The sequence below is a fragment of the Cygnus olor genome, chromosome 27 (assembly GCF_009769625.2).
Source record: "Cygnus olor isolate bCygOlo1 chromosome 27, bCygOlo1.pri.v2, whole genome shotgun sequence".
In the NCBI taxonomy this organism is placed as follows: domain Eukaryota; kingdom Metazoa; phylum Chordata; class Aves; order Anseriformes; family Anatidae; genus Cygnus; species Cygnus olor.
Genome location: NC_049195.1, coordinates 5,416,160 through 5,433,367, shown reverse-complemented (window position 1 = coordinate 5,433,367; position 17,208 = coordinate 5,416,160). Strand labels below are relative to the sequence as shown.

Sequence of the window (17,208 nt, the reverse complement as noted above, 5' to 3'; positions counted from 1 at the left end):
TTTGTGTGAGATCTAAGTAGCAGGGCAGGGTTGCATTAAAATTAAATGCCATTACAGTGGTGCTGCAGAGTGCAGAGCAGAGGGAGATGAACCACTTCAGCTCCTTTCAGCTTGGGTCTCGCCTTTCTGCTGGCTCTCTCTGGCACCTGCCAGTGAAACTTGAATTTTACTGAGTGATGGAGACAGATTCGGGGCCAGCCTGTAGATGGGATGCTGTAAACCATGTGAACATGAGTCGTCTTCCCAGAGCACTTGGCACCTGGTGAACAAGAAAGGCACCAGTGCCTGTCAAGGGGATTGCACCATGAATCCCTAGAATAAAATATAGCAACCTCTGCAGTAAAGCAGAATCGGAATGGTTGCACAGCGTTGTTGTCACCTATAGCCTTTGTATTCTCCATACAAAGGTAAATTGTCAGAGGTGCAGATGCTATCTTGAAAAATCAGGCAAAGAACTGAGTTTAATTTTCCTTCATGGCTCGTAATTTCCTTGTATGCCTTATAAATACTTTTTGTACTGTGCTGTTGCTTTTGGTTAGTAAGAAGTGATTTAACAAGTACTCCCCTGGAATGTGTTTTAATGCATTTTATGCAGAATGACATTAATGACTTTACTTTTTAATATTTTATTTAATGGATATAAGAGTGCATTCAATTTTATATGCATTTCATGATTCAGGGAAGAGAATGCTGATATGTCACGAGGATGCAAAAGTAAATGTGAGTATAGACAGAACACAGAATTTACTAACAAGCTACTCTGGCTGGGACCACCTTGGCATTGCAGACTGCCTTCTGTGCTGATACTCAACTCCAGCACACTTTGTTCAGGCTTTGGTTGGGCGCATTTTATGACACTGGTTTCAACCGAGTTGGCAGCCTTGGTAAGCTCGAGTGAGATCAATACTGTTAATTTTGATGTTCTGGAGGTGGTTGTTGCTTTTAGTTTCATCTTGCAGTTTATGCAAGTACTTTTATTATTCTGTGCCTAATTTCGATGGAGTCCATTTCACACCTGAGGCTTCAGCTCCACAAATCCATCTCAGGGCGCGTGATTTTGGCTGGCAGGTCAGGCAACCCCTTGTTTGTAACTGCGAGACGCTCTGACATGCTGTGGAAAGAAATCGGTGTCCCCAGTTAGGAACTCTAGTCACTGGTGGTGTTTCCACCTACACAAGTAATTAAGATTCAGTAAAGCTGTTGTTAGTGTCTGCCATTAAATTAGCTGCTGAGCATTAGAACCTTATTACCTTAATTTAAAGTGTTGCCAGGTTCTTAGGCCACAGTCCTGGTCTCTGCCTTGCTGGGGTCACGGCATTGTCCAAAGGCTTGGTCTGCTGCAAGAGGTGCCAAGGCACCTCCTGTCCCTGCTGCGGTGCCTCTTCCATCCCTTGCCCTGTGCTGTGGCACAAGCGTATGTGGTCCCTGCCTCCTAGAGCCCAGTGCAATGTGCACGCCAGTGGTGGTCAGAGCTTGGCTGTAAAACCATTGCTGCTGCATCTCCAGTACATTCAGTAAGGAGAGCATCCAAAAATGTATTTGCAGTGTGATTTTTTGCCATGCCACATCACAACACAAAAAGTTGTAGGTGACTATTTCAATACCTTTGCCCTATAGCTTACTTCCTATTCTCAAGTACTCACCTGAATATTTTTAAAGATGTTTAGCTTTATGTTGGGCCAAATTCCTAGGTGAGAGATGCTCAAGGTGTTTGAACAAAGTGGGGCTGTTTTGTCTAGCTAGGGTCTGATGTTCAAAAAAGATAAATGTGATTTTATGAGAGCCTGTAAGACATAGCTGGGGAATGGTTAGTGTATATCCTATACGGTTAATTATGGTAAGCATAAACTGATCACATTTGATAACGTTGTACATTACTTATTCTAAACGAAGTATTTGAACAATTTCTTTGAAGAAATAATACTGTGGAAATTCAAAGAGACTATTATATGGTACATTAAAACTGTTCTTAAAGAGCTCAGCAGCCCATGGTAAGAATCCCACAACTCTGGTATTTTAAGCTGAGCCCTTCAATTAAGGTTGAAATGCTCTGTTCAGATCTTCATGGAAGTGAATCAGTGCAAAGCAGAAACCTGACCACAGAGACTCTGAAATTCAGAATTCTCTTTATTTCTAGGAGAACAGGACAGAAATTACTTTAGCATCAATGGTTTACTGTAATGCCAATGTATGTTTAATGTCAGTGGTGTTAATACTGCCTGTGATGCCAAGGGAATTACTAGGATGTTAAAATACAAAAAAGAGGGGAGGAGAGAAGAAACCACTCTCTTACATTCAGGGTATTAAGGGAGACAACAGAATCGGGGGATTGGAAACACTTAGGCCTGCATTTATATGCTTAATTTATGTCAAGTCTTGCCCTACATAACAGCAATAAGAACACTCAGATTGCCATCTCTCTTTTTCAAGGATATCCAGGAGGGAAACAGGCATTTAATGTACATTCAGCCGCACTCTGTCTTTTCAGTAAAAACATGTTAGATGAGGCACAGAAGTGACTGTTTCTGTAATTCTGCTTTGAAACCACTGTACTCTTTTCCCAAGGTGAAAGAATAATGGAGTTAAATGGTATGTACACAGCAGAGAGAAGAGAGCCTTATCCTTTCCCGGGCACTCTGGCAGTCTGAGTTGTACTGACCCTTTGCGCCTTGTTGCCAAGTTTGCTCCATTTATAGAAACCAGAAATTGCTCGTGTTTTTCTGCCCTTCATTCTGGCACAGCGTGTGGAGCTGGGTGGGCACGGAGCCTGTCCTTGCTGTACGGTCCCTCGGCATGCTGCTGGCACTGCGTGGAGGCTCTTGGCCCAGCCGTCCTCGAGCCCCTGCTGCAGCACCCGCGGGCCTGGCTCCAGACCCCATGGGTCCCACTGGGGCACAGCAGCAGCCAGGGCGCTGTGGGAGTTGGGTGCTGCGAAGGGCAAGGAGATGCTGCTGCTGTTGGATTTCCTAAAAGAGGCTTCTGATCCCTCCTGCAAAAAATAAATGTTGAATCCAGATAGTGGTCTGCCCCTCCTCATTTATGGACAGAGAAATAATAATAATAAATAATAATAAAAGAGAAACAAATTGAATCTGCTATGCCCCAAAGCTCTAGCAGGTGTGGAGGAACTTGCTCGACAGTATTGTGTTCTTATGTGATTGCAAAAGTCATTAATGAATGGTTTGGGTGAAAACCTGCCTAGAAAGGCAAAATCAGAACATTAGTGTGTAAATAATTACTTGATCTGTGATGTGCAAAGCAGGCTAATGTCCTTTCCAGAGGGAGGGAGGAGTGTACCAGGGCACTAGGAATAAATACTTCAGAAGTGGACCAAAATGAGCATCTTTCCAGGAAATACACACTGACGCGAACCAAAAATAATATCGGTCATTTTGACCAGCCACTGGGCAGCAAGCTGTCTTGGGAAAAGGCCTTTTTCCTCTGCCTCTAATTCTGATTGTTGCCTGTATGCTATGTTATTATTTTTAGATTTTCAGTTTTTCAGAGAATGCAAAGTCTTGATTTTGTTGTACTGCTGAGAATTGAGAATGCTCTCAGCCTTAAGTTAAATTATATTTTAATTGTCATTAAATTACACTTCAGGGAAGGAAATTGTCAAATGACAAATTGGTTTTTATTTAGTGCAAGACTTTGAGAATAGTTTTTTTTTTATTTCTCTGGACATCACAGGCGCCTGTTTTTCTCATGCTTTGCTGTACAGAGATTCCATCCTTAACCCTGAACTTTTTCTTAACTCCGAAATTCCCTGTTCCCTGAGATACAACCAGGACAATTCACTTTATTAAAAGGTCTGAAACAACATGCAGTGGGAAGAATGGTATCAGAAGAAAAGCAATAATAACTCTCCCAGTCTGAGTCCCAGTCGACAGCAAAAAAAAAAAAACGAACATTGGTAGCAATGTAAAAGCTATTACAATTTTTAAATGAGCAATTTTTATTGTATACATAAATCATCTCCCATCTCTTGCTTTTTTTGCTGTTACACAACAGTTAGACACAGTTTGTATGTAACTTAAATATCTCCAAAGAAAGGTGGCTCATCTCTTGTTATCATGCTCTTATTTGCGTTGTGACTGCCCTGATAACCCTGCAGGGTCTCGTGGTCATGTTCTGTGCATGCACACTCTTGAGGTGAATAAATGTCTTGTCTGCAGTGAATGTCTCGGAGCCTTTAGATTTGATCATAGGTAGTAGACGAAGCACAGGCAAATTTTGTTGATTCTTCATCTTGGATGTATTTCAGTGAATGTGCAGAGACTGTTTTTGTGACTTTGCTCATAAATTGTTTTGCAGCTTCTGTCTGAGATGTCCATGAATCTGCTTAATTGTCTGGGTCTTTTTTGCCCTGCAGTCTGTGCCCAGACACAGAGCAGTGAATTAGCAGAGAAATGCTGCCTACTCTGAGTGCTTTTTCTGTGCACGAAGTTGTGAGTGCTCCTCTTCAAGCTTAAATGTCTTTCCCATGGGGCTAGTTGGCCCAGTGTGGGAATGCAGCTTCCACCCTTTTGTGGCCCCTCCCCGCCTCCATATTCCTGGAGGTGTCCATGTGCTTTGGTTCAGTGCTGCTGACACCAGTTGCCTCCTCTTTGCTGGCAGCAGATAAAGCTTGCATGCATGTTACTGGTGCACTTCGGTGGAGACCAGCACTCCCCTGTGCTGCCTGCTCTTGCATTAACTTGTATTAGCTCTCTGCAACTTACATTACAATAAAATAAAATGTGAGGTATTTACTTGGAAAATGACTTGTAGCTGTGGCTGTATTAAAAAAAAAAAAAAAAGGAAAATGGAGAATAGCAGGCGCAGCTATGAGATTTGTTGGATGTTAAAAATGAAAAACAAACAAAACCCAGACATGAAACAAATGAAAACAACCCCAAAAGTTCCTAATAACATTTCCACTGTGAGCGCACTGCAATGTTAGTTCAGTGGTGCTCAGCTGGCCAGCAGTGAGAGTAACGCCTTTATGAATAGTTGTTTGCATCCACGGAGGGCTAAAATTAGTAAAGCAAGGGCTGCTCTGTGGTCGGGGTGCAGACAGGTATTGCAGCCAACAGTAAATCTGTCAGGCAAACGAGCTCCTGGCTGCCAGCTTTTGGATGGCCCCCAGGCAACCCGTGCCAGGTTTGCAGCTCAACCTTCAGACACAGGCTGCTGGGTGCCTGGATTTTGGAGATCAGCTGATGTGCTCAGCAAATCCAGCCTCTCATTTCAGTGGATACATGTGAGTTGATCCTTTTGGAAAAAAAAAAGGGGGGGGGAAGAAGAAAGAAGAAAACAAAAGCCCCTAAGTGGTCCGGCCTCTAAATGCAATGATGAGGAATAACACTCTGATCTGTGCATGCTACAAAAGAGCAGAGGAATAAATGAGACCTCAGTACTCATTAGTGTGAGCAAAATTATGCTTTGTGAGAGTCGTGGGAGAGAGGTGCCTGCGATGGTGAGCTGTGGGGACTGTGGTCTCCACAAGGGAGTTGCCTCTGAACCCTGCTTGGTTCTGCTTCCTCTGTGCCTTTTACAAATATTCCTTTAGGCTTCCCTAATGCTTGTGTACCCTGGACTGGAAAAGTAAATAGAAAGGTTACTGTAAGGAGAAAGTCTAGGAAACTGGAAATGAAACACAAGATCTGAGTGCCTTCTAATTAATTAGATGCTAGCAGGGGGCAAGGGTTAATGCTTTTTTTTTTTTTGGTAGTTTTTTTCTTCAGACATCGTCATCCATTTGCACTTTCTAGCTGCCATTTTGATTCAGAACAGTCTGTGGCACAGGCAGGATTGTGCCAGGGACCTGGAATGGAAGGGAAGTCCTCTGCTTGGCAGTGTCTCACTTTCTCTCCTTCAGAGGATGAGGAGGCTCAGCACATTTCCTAAGGCAGATGCCTTTTGCAGTGACAGTGACAGCCCCTGGCCTGTGTTGTGTGGAGCACAAAGGCGGAGGGAAAGAGGAATAGCAAATTGCAACTGCAAAAGAGGAGGAATAGGTCCTTAGCTGTGGTGACCACCCATGCATTTTCTCTTGGCATTACCACTGTTCTATTTTCCCCAAATGGTTCTCCATAGGCAAGATAAGAATTACTTCACTTTCCCCCTTGGTTTTCATGGGTAAGAGCAAATTCTGCCATTTTCTGCAGTATAGAGGTGCTTTTTCTCCCTACACAGCCTTAAGCTTGCCCCCAGACTACTCCAAAATGCTCAGCCGGTGCACAATTAACACTTCTGGCTTTTCTTTGCAGGCCTGAAGCGCAGCTACACGTGCAACATCTGCAACGTCACGCTGAACTCGATAGAGCAGTACCACGCGCACCTGAAGGGCTCCAAGCACCAGACCAAGTGGGTATCTCCGTGCTCCTGGGGCCCTTCTGTCTGTTTGTGTCTACCTAGGTGAACAGGCAAATATATAAAATAATGCTTTATGCTTCTCATCTGAGGCGCTGCCAGTGTTACACGTAGATGTTGGAGGCACCCATGGAGGGGGAACTGCGGGCTGAGCCCAGGGGCAGCCGGGTGCCCCTCCGAGGGCAGAGCAGTCTGCTCGCCATCTCCTGCCCATCGCGGCGTGAGGCCACGGAGGAAGGTTTGCTGTCTCTCCCTGATGAAATGCTTGATTTGAGCATATCAGAGCGTGTTGGGAACCCAAATATCTGCCCATCCTCACAAAACTGAACAGTGTGTGTTGGTTTGGAATGGACAAAGAACAAAGGAGCAGCAGTGAACCAAGAAGTTAACAACATCTGGTGTGATGCCATACCGAGTCGGGAGCCTCTTTCGTGTGTTAAGCCTCAGGAGAGGCACTGGAAGCAAAATGGGCTCAGGTGTTTCCAACTGAAAATGTTTGTGGTATCATTTAGAGCAATTACATACTACCCAAGTTTCTGAGTATAAGAGGAAATCTGCTCTGTCAATTAGTACAAATTATTAAAATGAAGTGATAGAGATATGTGGTACCAAAGAGTAGATGAATGAACTAATCTCTCTTAATACACTTACATGTGAGCTTTGGGAACCATTTCAGGCTGAAGTACTGAGGGTTGCCCAGATTAGAAGAGGGATATCAAAGGTGTATTAGTTACTGAAATATTACAGGTAGTTTTAAGTGCAGTCTGAATGATGAGGGAGGATGATCAAATCCGGCAGTAAGCACTAATGTCTCATTTTGCTTAAGCTACCAAAGGACAAATGCAGCCCTTCTCCTGCTAATGTTAGACCTTCAAAGATTCCCTGTAATATTCGTGTTATCTCTGCCCTGTTTATTCACAGAGTGTTTGAATGTCTTCCAGATATTACTCTTCCTGGACCTGAGCATGTAGTCATATTCAGGATCCTAATTAGCAGAAGGAACTGATGGCGTCAGATTTTCTAATGAGGTGTTGTTCTGCCTCCCCTTCTTTGCAAAGGATGGATGGAGTGGAGGGAAAGGCAGCTGATGAGCGGCCGTAATTGCTCCGGCAGCACCTCCCAGTCTGGATGGCTTTGCAGAGGAGAGGGCTGAGGCGAGGCAGTTAAGAGGTGGCTGCAGGCTCTGCCACGAGTTCCCTGTGAGACTCTCAGTACTTAATTTCTTGCCTCCCTGTTCTCTTTTGGTACGTCCAACTGATGGCACATCCCCGCTCCAGCAGGTTGAGCATGCAGGGACAGTGCTGATGGGATCAGTGTCAGTACCCGCCGCAACCAATTCCCACTGCAGGAAAATAGAGCTGACAGCTCTTCCTGTTGGATACCTGAAATGAGAGCAGCTGTGATGTGCTGCCGGGGCATGAAGCTGTAATTTATCCCCCCCCTGCCAGTCTTTCTGAGTTTGTATTATTATTGCTGTTGTTGGTGCTGCTCTTATTGCAAAGGAAAAAGGAGTTCATTTCAAATCAGAGCAGCCTCATGGATAGGAGATAGGATTGTGCAGAAGAGATGTGCCACTTTTTGTTTTCAGCATGGGTGGGTGCTGCTCATTCTCTGTTTTATACCCACACCTTCTCCTTTTGTTTTTCAGTCACCTGCAATTAGTCACAAGAGTGACTCTTCCAGACCAGAAACACCAGGGCACTGGGTGAGCAATAGGAAAGCACCAGAGTATGATGTACTGAACATCCCAGGACAGTGAGGACTGGGTTTGGCATCTGGGGGCTCCTGGTGCCTCCGCCCGCCTCACTTGGATGGCAGCAAGCCACATGACAGTGTGCAACTGCAGGGCCAAGGCGCAGTGGGACTCCCAGATGTTCCCTGAGCTTTCCGGAGCTCTGAAATAACATGAATTATTGATAGGAGGGCCCATTCCTCTTTCATCTCCATGAGGATCAAGTCAGCCTGTGCAGGGATCACCAGAGTGGCTCAAAGGCCTGCAGGACTGTTAAGGACCTCCTTCTTTTACAGATTAATAGTTTTATCAGTCTTTCTAAATTTAGTTTCTTACCATTCACTGGTAATGATTCAAATCTTGTCCCAAGGGATTTTCATAGGCATTCAGTACAAGAGGAAACAAAGTAATAAATTCACACAAAAGTGTGTTACAAATGTAATAATGAAATGCCAATTAGAGACATTCGTCTGACCAATTTCTATGGGAAATTGCTCTGATTATTTTATTTCCTCTATCCATTGTTCATTCTTATACAATTTTCTTTGAGCCTAAGTGTCTGAGTACTGCACAGCTCTCTCCAGCTCCTATAGGAAAGCACAGAAGCATGGGAGACAATAGATCGACAGCTTGGGTTTGTGCAAAACAAAAGCTCTTCCCACCCTGTAATTAGCGTGTAACCAGATTTTGCTCTCCTTGTTTAGAGGCGTTTTTGTAGCTTCATTGTCCTCTATATGGGACTGAGGAAATAAGTTACCGTAATCTTTTATCCCAAACCAGCACAGCCCCCCCTCCAGTTTAAGGGGTCTTTAAGAGCCATCTGTGCTGCTAAAGCAGCCGGACCAGGCGTGCAGCCCTGCGATGAGCCTGGGGCATCTCATGGCCCTGGTTCTTCCGTTTGCTGTATGCACAGAGCATGTACACAGTGCTCATGCAGGGCCGGCTCTGCGGGTTATGGTAACAGCATGCAGTGAAAGAATTCAGAAAGGTAAAGCAGTTCTTACAGGTTGTGTTCCTGACTCCAGAAGACATCTATAGTGCAGACAAAGATGAAGAAATCTTCATTTCTAGTGCTATAAATGAATACGTTCTGAAAAGGGATTCTCCATTGTATCTTGGCCAATGTGCAAGTGACAAAGGGGGCACCAGCCCTCTGCTGAGCCTTGCTTCCAATGCAAAGGGAGAGTGGAGCTGCACAAGCCTGGTAGATTTTGGCAGGGCTGCCTGTGTTTGTTTACACTATGCTTTCTGCAAATGATTACCTCTTCCATGCACAGAAAGCTCATTTTGAAATCCAGATGTGGCTCTTCTGCACTCATTTATACTGCTGCCTTGTCCATGAGCTTGGACCTTGTGGGTGCAGGGGAAGCAAATTGCTCTGCACGTGTGTGCAAAGTAAGGAAGCCACGTGCCTTGTCGAGTTTCTTGCCCACTGGTTTTTGCTATTCTCATTATTGTAGGTTAGTGTCAAGACTGTCCTCTTCCTTATAACCCAGATTGAAGCTAGTGCATTGCAGTTGCCAAGGCAACAAAACATTTTACGTAGTTGTCATACTTAATATAATAAAAAAGGGGTTGTAAAGGAGAGGGATTTAGCTTTGGGACAGGTTAACAGGGAAGGTGATTGCAAGTTGGAAGCTGGTAGCACCCAACATATACCAGGCAGTAGAGTTTTCTGAAAAGCTGCTTTGGCAGAGAAGAACTTTTATGAGGACCAACTCAAGTAGTGGATATTTATTATAGCTCTTGAGGGCTCTCCAGAGGGCACCATACATCCAAGGCATTGCTGGAGTTGCTTTAAATAACCCACTGTACGGCAGCCCCTGGATGACTGCGCAGCAGGCCGTGCCGTTTGCACCTTCCCTTGTGTCTCAACACGGGTGCTGCTGGTGCCGGAGCCCCGTCAGTGGGGCAGGAGGTCAGAGGCTGCTTCGCCCACGGCTGACCTGCTCTTCCTTCGGCGGGGTCTGATGGGGAGAGCTTAGCTGGCTATATACAGGAATGTTGGGGCTTCATCTGAATGCTTCCTGCTGAATTTATTTGCATGACCAAAATGGAGGAAATGTGGGGGAGAAAAATAGCTGAAAGGGTCTTGGCTGGTATTTTGATGTTGAATAAAAGCAGCAGAAGGAGGTAGCTAGTATTGAGCTAGTCCTTATCCCACTGGCAAATCAATTTGCAAAGCAAGGTAATGTCTACTAGCTCCTTTTTTCCTTTTTTCTCCAGGACGCAGATACTTTAAGTTGTATATGTGAAAATGAAGCAAAAATGCATCCTTTTTATTAATATCATATAATAAAGTGAGGAATTTGGAGCCAGAGCCAGATACAGAAGAATATTTCTTTTAAGCCATCATAAATCTGGCATCCTGTCTGTTTACGTCAGGGGTCAGGCAGTGTTCATCATCGCTCTGATGGGAGTTGTGCGCTCACACAGAGCAGCTGAGCAGGAGCTGCAGGTTACTGGCGTGTAGCGGCGGAGCTGCGGGCTGGGTGCTGATGTGCGCCAGGGAATGCGAGCACATGCTGCACAGAAGCGGGGTTTGAAATGTATCTGGACTCTGGAACATCTGCAGTGGGAAGGAGAGCTAAACCTTTAATTAGGGATTTATGAACTGTACAGTGATGATTGAGTCATTGTTTGACTTGCTTTCCAGAAATAGATGTGTCATTTTTTTTAAATCCCCCTTCTCCCTTCCTTCCCCCCCCCAAAACGAGCAGAAAACAGCAGAAGGACGAGCGCAGCGTGAGGTGCTGGGCTGCAAGCGCCTGTCTCAGCTGGACCGCGGTCAGCACCAGCGGCTCGGTTTCTATGGGGACCGGTGGCAACCGAAAAATGCGGCTTGTGAGGAGCCGTGCGAATGAGGTCACGTTATCTCTCAAACATTGGAAGAAAATCACATGCTGGCCTTGCTCCTTGCTGCTTACAATAGGAAAGACACAAAACTCTTCGCTCTTTTGTGGTTTATGTAAGCTGCAAAGATCTGCTAAAAGTCCTTTTCAACAAATAAGGGAGAATTGGAGTCCTAGTGGTTGTGAAAGGAGAGAGGCGATATTCAAGTTCTGGGGTCAGAGAAATGCTAGCGCAGAATGTCAGCTTGCGGCCCTGTGAAAAGCACTTCCCCCCTTTTATCTGTGTGCACGGGCGGGGGATCTGGGGAGGGCGCGCCGTGCTCCTCGGGGCCGGGCTGGAAGCGTTCCCTCGGGCGAGGGGGGCGCGGGGGTCCCGTGGCTGCGGAGCAGAGCCCGGCCCCGCGCTGGTGCCCGAGCTGGTCCCGCGGCCTCGCGCCCCGGTAAGGTGTGGGGCAGCGGGAGCCCTGTGCTGCCCCCGCCCGCTGGCTGGCTGCGGGGAGCCGAGCGGGGCCCCGGCGATTCGGAGCCTGGCTGCGCCGGGATGGTGATTCCGGCATCCGTAGAGGGGTTTGATCCGCTCGCCTTCATTTTGTCTCTTTGATCAGGCAGACCTCTCTGCCGCATCTAGAATTTGCAAATGTATTCTGGTTTTCTATAACCGCTCATTTACACGTTCATAGACGCTAATACACATCTAGGTTTCCCCTTCGAACTCCTGCTTTCTGATTAATTTTAAGATTTGTGCAGCGATGGGACCTGATCCTGCAGCCGCCATCGGGGTAGGATCGATTCAGGAGGAATCTAAACGTACTGAAGGAGTGCAGTGTTTGCTCAGAACCAATGTTGGAGGGTTGGGAATGGCCATGCTTACTTTGAGGTGTGCTCTGGAGATCTTTCCTCACAGCCCATCCCACAGTCGTTGGATTGTAAAGCCCAGATGATTAATGGCCTGCTGAGGAGCAAATGACAGCAGGCTTAGTGCCTGCGAGTATTTTTTTTCCTGATTCAGAACACAGATGTCTAATTGGAATAGGGTGTTTATTAACATAAACTGCTTGGCTATTCAGAAATCGGAGCTAATCAAAACATTGTAAATATCATGCCTGGACAAATGTCACTCTTCACTGTGATTGCATTTCCATATTTTTTCCAATCTATTTAAGAAAGTGTAAACAAATATTTACAGCCTGTTGTGGCTGACAAGTTCCTCGCTGTGGTGTCTGATGTGGCAAGCGTGCACGTAGAAGCAGCTCAGTGATGTCCTGTCTCACCAGGCTGGGATAACATTTCCAATAAATTTCAGGAATTTCAGAAAATTATATTAAATATGTGAGTTGTATCATGTGCTTCACAACAAAGTAGAATGATTTTTTTCTTACCTTGATGACTGCAACTTTTATTGGTAGCAGTACCATTTTCCATGTGCTTTCTGTAATGTATAGTGGCTGCTGCCTAAAATATAAAGAATCCTTTGGAGCGATAATAACTCCAGAAGATGAATAGTTATAAAAGGTGGATGGAATTGAAAGGCATTTTAATTTGTCATTATTTCAGTGATTCTGGAGAGCAGCTGAATAATTACACTGCCTATAAAGAGCAAGTGTGTAATACTTTCTCTCATTACAGGATTAAATTGTCTCCCTTTCCTTTAAAGTAAGTGAAAATAAAGATCTCTCTGATATCTGCTGTTTTGATCGTAATTTGAAAGCCACAGAATGGCTGGTGCAACTTTATTTCATGCTGTCAGCTGTACAGATTAATTATTTTCATGTAAAGCATTAGCAGCCTGATTTCTCAAAGTGTAAATCTGGCCTCACCCGTGGCTACTGAATGAGGAACTCCTCGTTGGCCGAGAATGTGCCAGCTCTTAAACAAGGCAAGTCTCGCAGGCGCTGTTGGTCTCTTAAATTGAGGATTCAAAGAAAGTGCCCTTTTTTCAAGTTGTTACAGCACTTTTCTTTCATAAAATCCATGCTTATGCTCTGTGCTTAAAATTTCAAATGTTTTAGGCAGAAAAAGTGTGCTCATATTTTTTTTAGAACTGAGGTTTCCTCATCTCTCACATTAAAAGAGCTGAGGTGGTGGCATGGGGCAGGGTCCGGTCTGCTGGGGAGGGGCAGCGAGAGGCTCCTGTGGAGCTCAAGTGAGGGGCATGGAGACTTAGCCCCAAGCCAGAAATAACAAGGGTGAGAGTGACTTCTGCTCCGTTTGTCTTGCAGCCTGAAGAACCAGTAGCAGTTCATCAGTCAAAACAAGGAAAAGCACTGAGACTTCTTCTGCGGGGAGGAACTGCGTAGCGAGGAGAGGATACTTTTCTTGGACAATGATCCTGTGGGGATTCGGTAATTAACATGTAACTAACCTTCGCTTTGGACAAATACATGGATTTTTTTTTAATTTTGTGGTGAGTTAAAATATTTCAATGGATTTTTTTACCCTTTCAAGATAATATTTATTCAGCACAGAGTCTAGAGTATGATAACTATCCTGTAAATACAACACCTAATCATCACTCATCGTCAGAGACAGTGGAAAGAAAATATTTTACTTTTTCATATTTATTCATAGATTTCTTCTGAGAGTATAAAATTATTCTATTACATTATCCATGGTAGTGATGTAATCAGTCTTCAACCAGAAATAAACATGCTTTCTTCACCTTCTCCAGCATGGTTTGTGTCAACGCATAGACAGCCAAAAATGAATCGCAGGGATTGTGTAACGGATGAATGTTTTCCTTTCCTCTTTGTCTTCAGAGAAACAAATGGTTCACTGAACAAAGAAAACTAAAATGAAAGAGTAGGATCCTTTTCCTGCTGGTAGGATTCCTAAAGGCTAGACGGAAGCCGTCCGCTTTATCGACTTTGAATGCACAGCTAAAGCCTGGCGCACATGGCACAGCCCCTGCTGCACGCGCTTTGCCCGCCGCACCCGCGGGGAGGCAGCGGGGCACGAGGCCGGCGTGGAGGCTGCGGTCAGGACACGGAGGCCGACCTGCGCCTGTCCCCGGAGCTGCCCTCGCCGCACGGGAGCTGGGGCTGCGCCAGGGCGAGCGCAGCAGTGCGGTGAGCTTTGCGCTAAGGCAGGAATCAGCCTTAGGAGCTGCACGCCTTGCAGACCCTTCAGGAATGCCTCCCGGTGCCGGCTGCTCAGGAAAGCCCTCCAGGCCAGGCTCTGCTCCGCTGTGCGCAGGACCCTGGTCCGAGTGCTGTGCAGCCAGCGCCCCGCGGCAGGGACTGGCTCCTTGCTAACAGGGAGGAAAAAGCCTCAGAAGACTTGAAGGGAAAAAAATCAACAGCCTTGAATGTCCAAGAGGAACGCTGTGCAGATCCCAACTAGGTCCCAGTCTGCAGCACTTTGGTGCTCGTTGGTGAGGAGAGTGTGAATTCCTCCCTGGCTTTGGGGTGAGCTGATATGTAAGTAACTGTATCCACTGGAAATAAGGGAGCTCGCAATGATTTTAGGTTTTCTACTGCAGTCAGCAGGAGGAGACTGGATTTCTTACCTAGCCCATTGCAATGCAAAGAACTGTAAGAAACAAGATCAAATTTCGAGCAGGTCCTACAAGGAATGCAAAATAAACCTTGCTGTGGCCTGTGTTACACCTACTTGGTTAGTGCACTTTGCATGCAGCACACCTATCTTGTGAATGCCGATAGAGATTAAGCACCACCTCTTTAAAGAGCAGTCTGGTTGGTTTATATGTGTAGTAGCACAATTCTTCCGAGACTGGCCATTTCCCTGCTTCTGCATCTCTGAAATAACAGGCTCTGACATTTCCTTTTTGGGCACACTCAACTAGAGGCTGTCTTGTGTCTGGAAGTGAGCAGTGATGTCTATGGATCCATCAGTTCATTTAACAGAATTCCAGCATCTCATGGAAGAGCAGTGACCCTCCGCTGCTGGTTCTGCATCAGGCAACTTCTAATTTAATCCACAGCTCACCACAGTGGCCTGCAGGTTTGTGAATTTTCTGCCAAGTGAACAAATCATCCATAGGTGATTAATCTGTGTCCTCCATCTGCTTCTCTGCACATTAATAAACCAAAGCGAAGAAAAAGTGTATTGCTCTGCATTTTGGTGTTGAGCAGTGCTGTTTGTTTCAGATGAGAGACAGTTGGGCACGTCACTTGGAAACCTGCAGTTATGATGCAAATGTCACTGGCCTGTTTACAGTATTATTACTATTGTTGTATGTTTGTAATATGGTCGCCTGTAAGTTAGCGAGCTCGGTAGCAGAGGATGCTGTAGGCACTGCTTGTCGCCTTAATTTTGGTCTCTGAGTGAAGCAACACCCAAAGGGATTGTACAGCAGAGCAGATCTGAGTGGCTGATGTGCAAGTAAAATCAAGGCACCTTCCTTGTAAACTTATGCTCAACCACATTTGTGGCAAATGCAATATTTAAAGTCATTAAGTCACAAGGCAGCACATGCTAAGAAGTGATTGTCCTGAAACCAGTGTTGGTACCTGTAGGACTGTATAGCTACAAACAACTCTAGGTGTAATTGAGCCTGTGGGATGAAGCAAGAGCAGACTTCTCATGGAGGGGACCTTGTGGTGCCGCAGGAACAAGAAATAGTCTCACTGCTGCTGACGAGGTTCTGTTCTTCGTGCCTCTCCCCACCCTGGGAAGAAGATCCTCTGCTGTGGCCTGCTGATCTGCACTGCTGCAGCCAGCTGCAGGGCGTTTCTGCTGCAGCCCTGTGACAGCCGCTGCAGGAAGCAGAGCCAGGGAAAGCTGCTCTGCTTTCCTTTCTTATGATTATGCTGTGCAACTGGCTTTTTAATTACTGTCTCATCTGGGACTCTGAAATCCCTCACTACCTCGCTACCAGGGTAACCTTTTAATGAAAACAAACCTATTTTTGCTGGTGAAAATGATTCTTATACCTTGAAAAGGTGATTAAAAGCCCAAACTCAACGGATTTATTTTGAAAAGACTCTTTGCAAATCTCTGGGAGAGAAGAAAAATAGTTCTAAATCAGGAAGGAAATCAATAGTAGATGTTGCTCCACAGAAGCCCATGTTATTTTGCCTGTCATCAATGAAGACTAAAGAGACCCCTACTAGTCTAAGAAGAAAAGAGACTTTTTTGACTTTGCATTGTGGTTTTTTTTGTTTGTTTATTTTTCCATATGAAATCCATTTGCAAATATACTTAATGTTCAGTGCTTTATTTTCATTTGGCATTAAATCAGAGGACATGCTATGTGTGTATGACAGCTGGGCTAATTGACTTGAAAGAATGGAGTGATCCATTGGTTACCTTCATAGCTGATTAACACAAAATTCATGCAGAATTTTAAATTTTGCCTAAATGTCTTTATCTGTTTTGAAAATCTTTCCTGTTATGTTTTGTTTGTGCTTAGTTTAGTTTAGCCTGAGTGGCTTTGTGAAAGATGTAGAGAAGCACCAGTCTTATTCGAAATTAACGTTTAATGCTTGTTAAGCTTTCTCCCTGCTCAGCACGTGGAGAGCAGCAGCAGGTGGTGGCTTCGATCACGTCACCCATGAGAACAGTGGGCACAGGCTCAGCTCTTGTGTCCTCAGCCCTTAGGAGTCAGGGGAGTGCCGAGGAGGTGCTGAGGTTTTCTGCAAATAAGTGCACAGGATGCTGTTACGTGCTTGAAGAATATCTTCTGCTTACAAAAGGGACAACTGAAGTAAGTTACAAATTCTTCCAGTTTACAGTCTGTCTGATGTGATTTTTTCCCTTCACTTCTTTGGATATAGTAGTCAGGAGAATGTCTAGTGGAAGAAAATGATTGTGTTACTGAGGGGGAGAGTGAGGACCCGCGGAGTTCATCACAAAAACTTGTCCCTTCAGTGCTCTCACCTCTTCACTGACTCCTGCTGATTTCATGTTGTGTGTTTAAAACGTATTACAAGCGGGGTTATTTGTGTGCCTGTATTTGCATATGCCCGTGTATGTAATACTTGCATTGTTTTTGTGCGTGCTGCATTGCAGTTGTGTTGAGAGGTTCCCACACCTACAGCTTTCTCCCGTTAGAAAGCTCGTGGCGTGCAGGGAGGTGCCTGCACATCTGAGATGTCCCCTGCGCTGTGCCACTGCTCCGCACTCTGCAGCACACCATGCTCCTCCAGCCAGCAGCATCTCACTTCCTCTTCCTCGCCTGGGGATCCAAGCACAGCACAAGAACGAGCAGCACGAGGGACCTTTGCTCATCCTGGGGACTGCCTGGAGCTCTGCTCGCTGTGGAGCCAGCCCCTGGGGATGACCCGTGCATTTCTGCCTTCGGTCATACAA

At 45.5% G+C, this 17,208-nt stretch overlaps 1 protein-coding gene across 3 annotated transcripts in view; it reads left to right on the top strand.

Annotated features, from left to right (window-relative positions):
* The window catches only part of ZMAT4 (zinc finger matrin-type 4), an 87,810-nt gene extending 74,209 nt beyond the window's left edge, over positions 1 to 13,601 (top strand). For all 3 annotated transcript variants that reach the window (XM_040538380.1, XM_040538381.1, XM_040538379.1), the window contains 2 exons: positions 6,252 to 6,348; positions 13,158 to 13,601. In XM_040538380.1, coding sequence (XP_040394314.1) covers positions 6,252 to 6,348; positions 13,158 to 13,173 — 113 coding nt within the window. In that variant the 3' untranslated portion in view covers positions 13,174 to 13,601. The remainder of the gene's footprint in view (positions 1 to 6,251; positions 6,349 to 13,157) is intronic.
* The last annotated feature ends 3,607 nt before the right edge of the window (positions 13,602 to 17,208 follow it).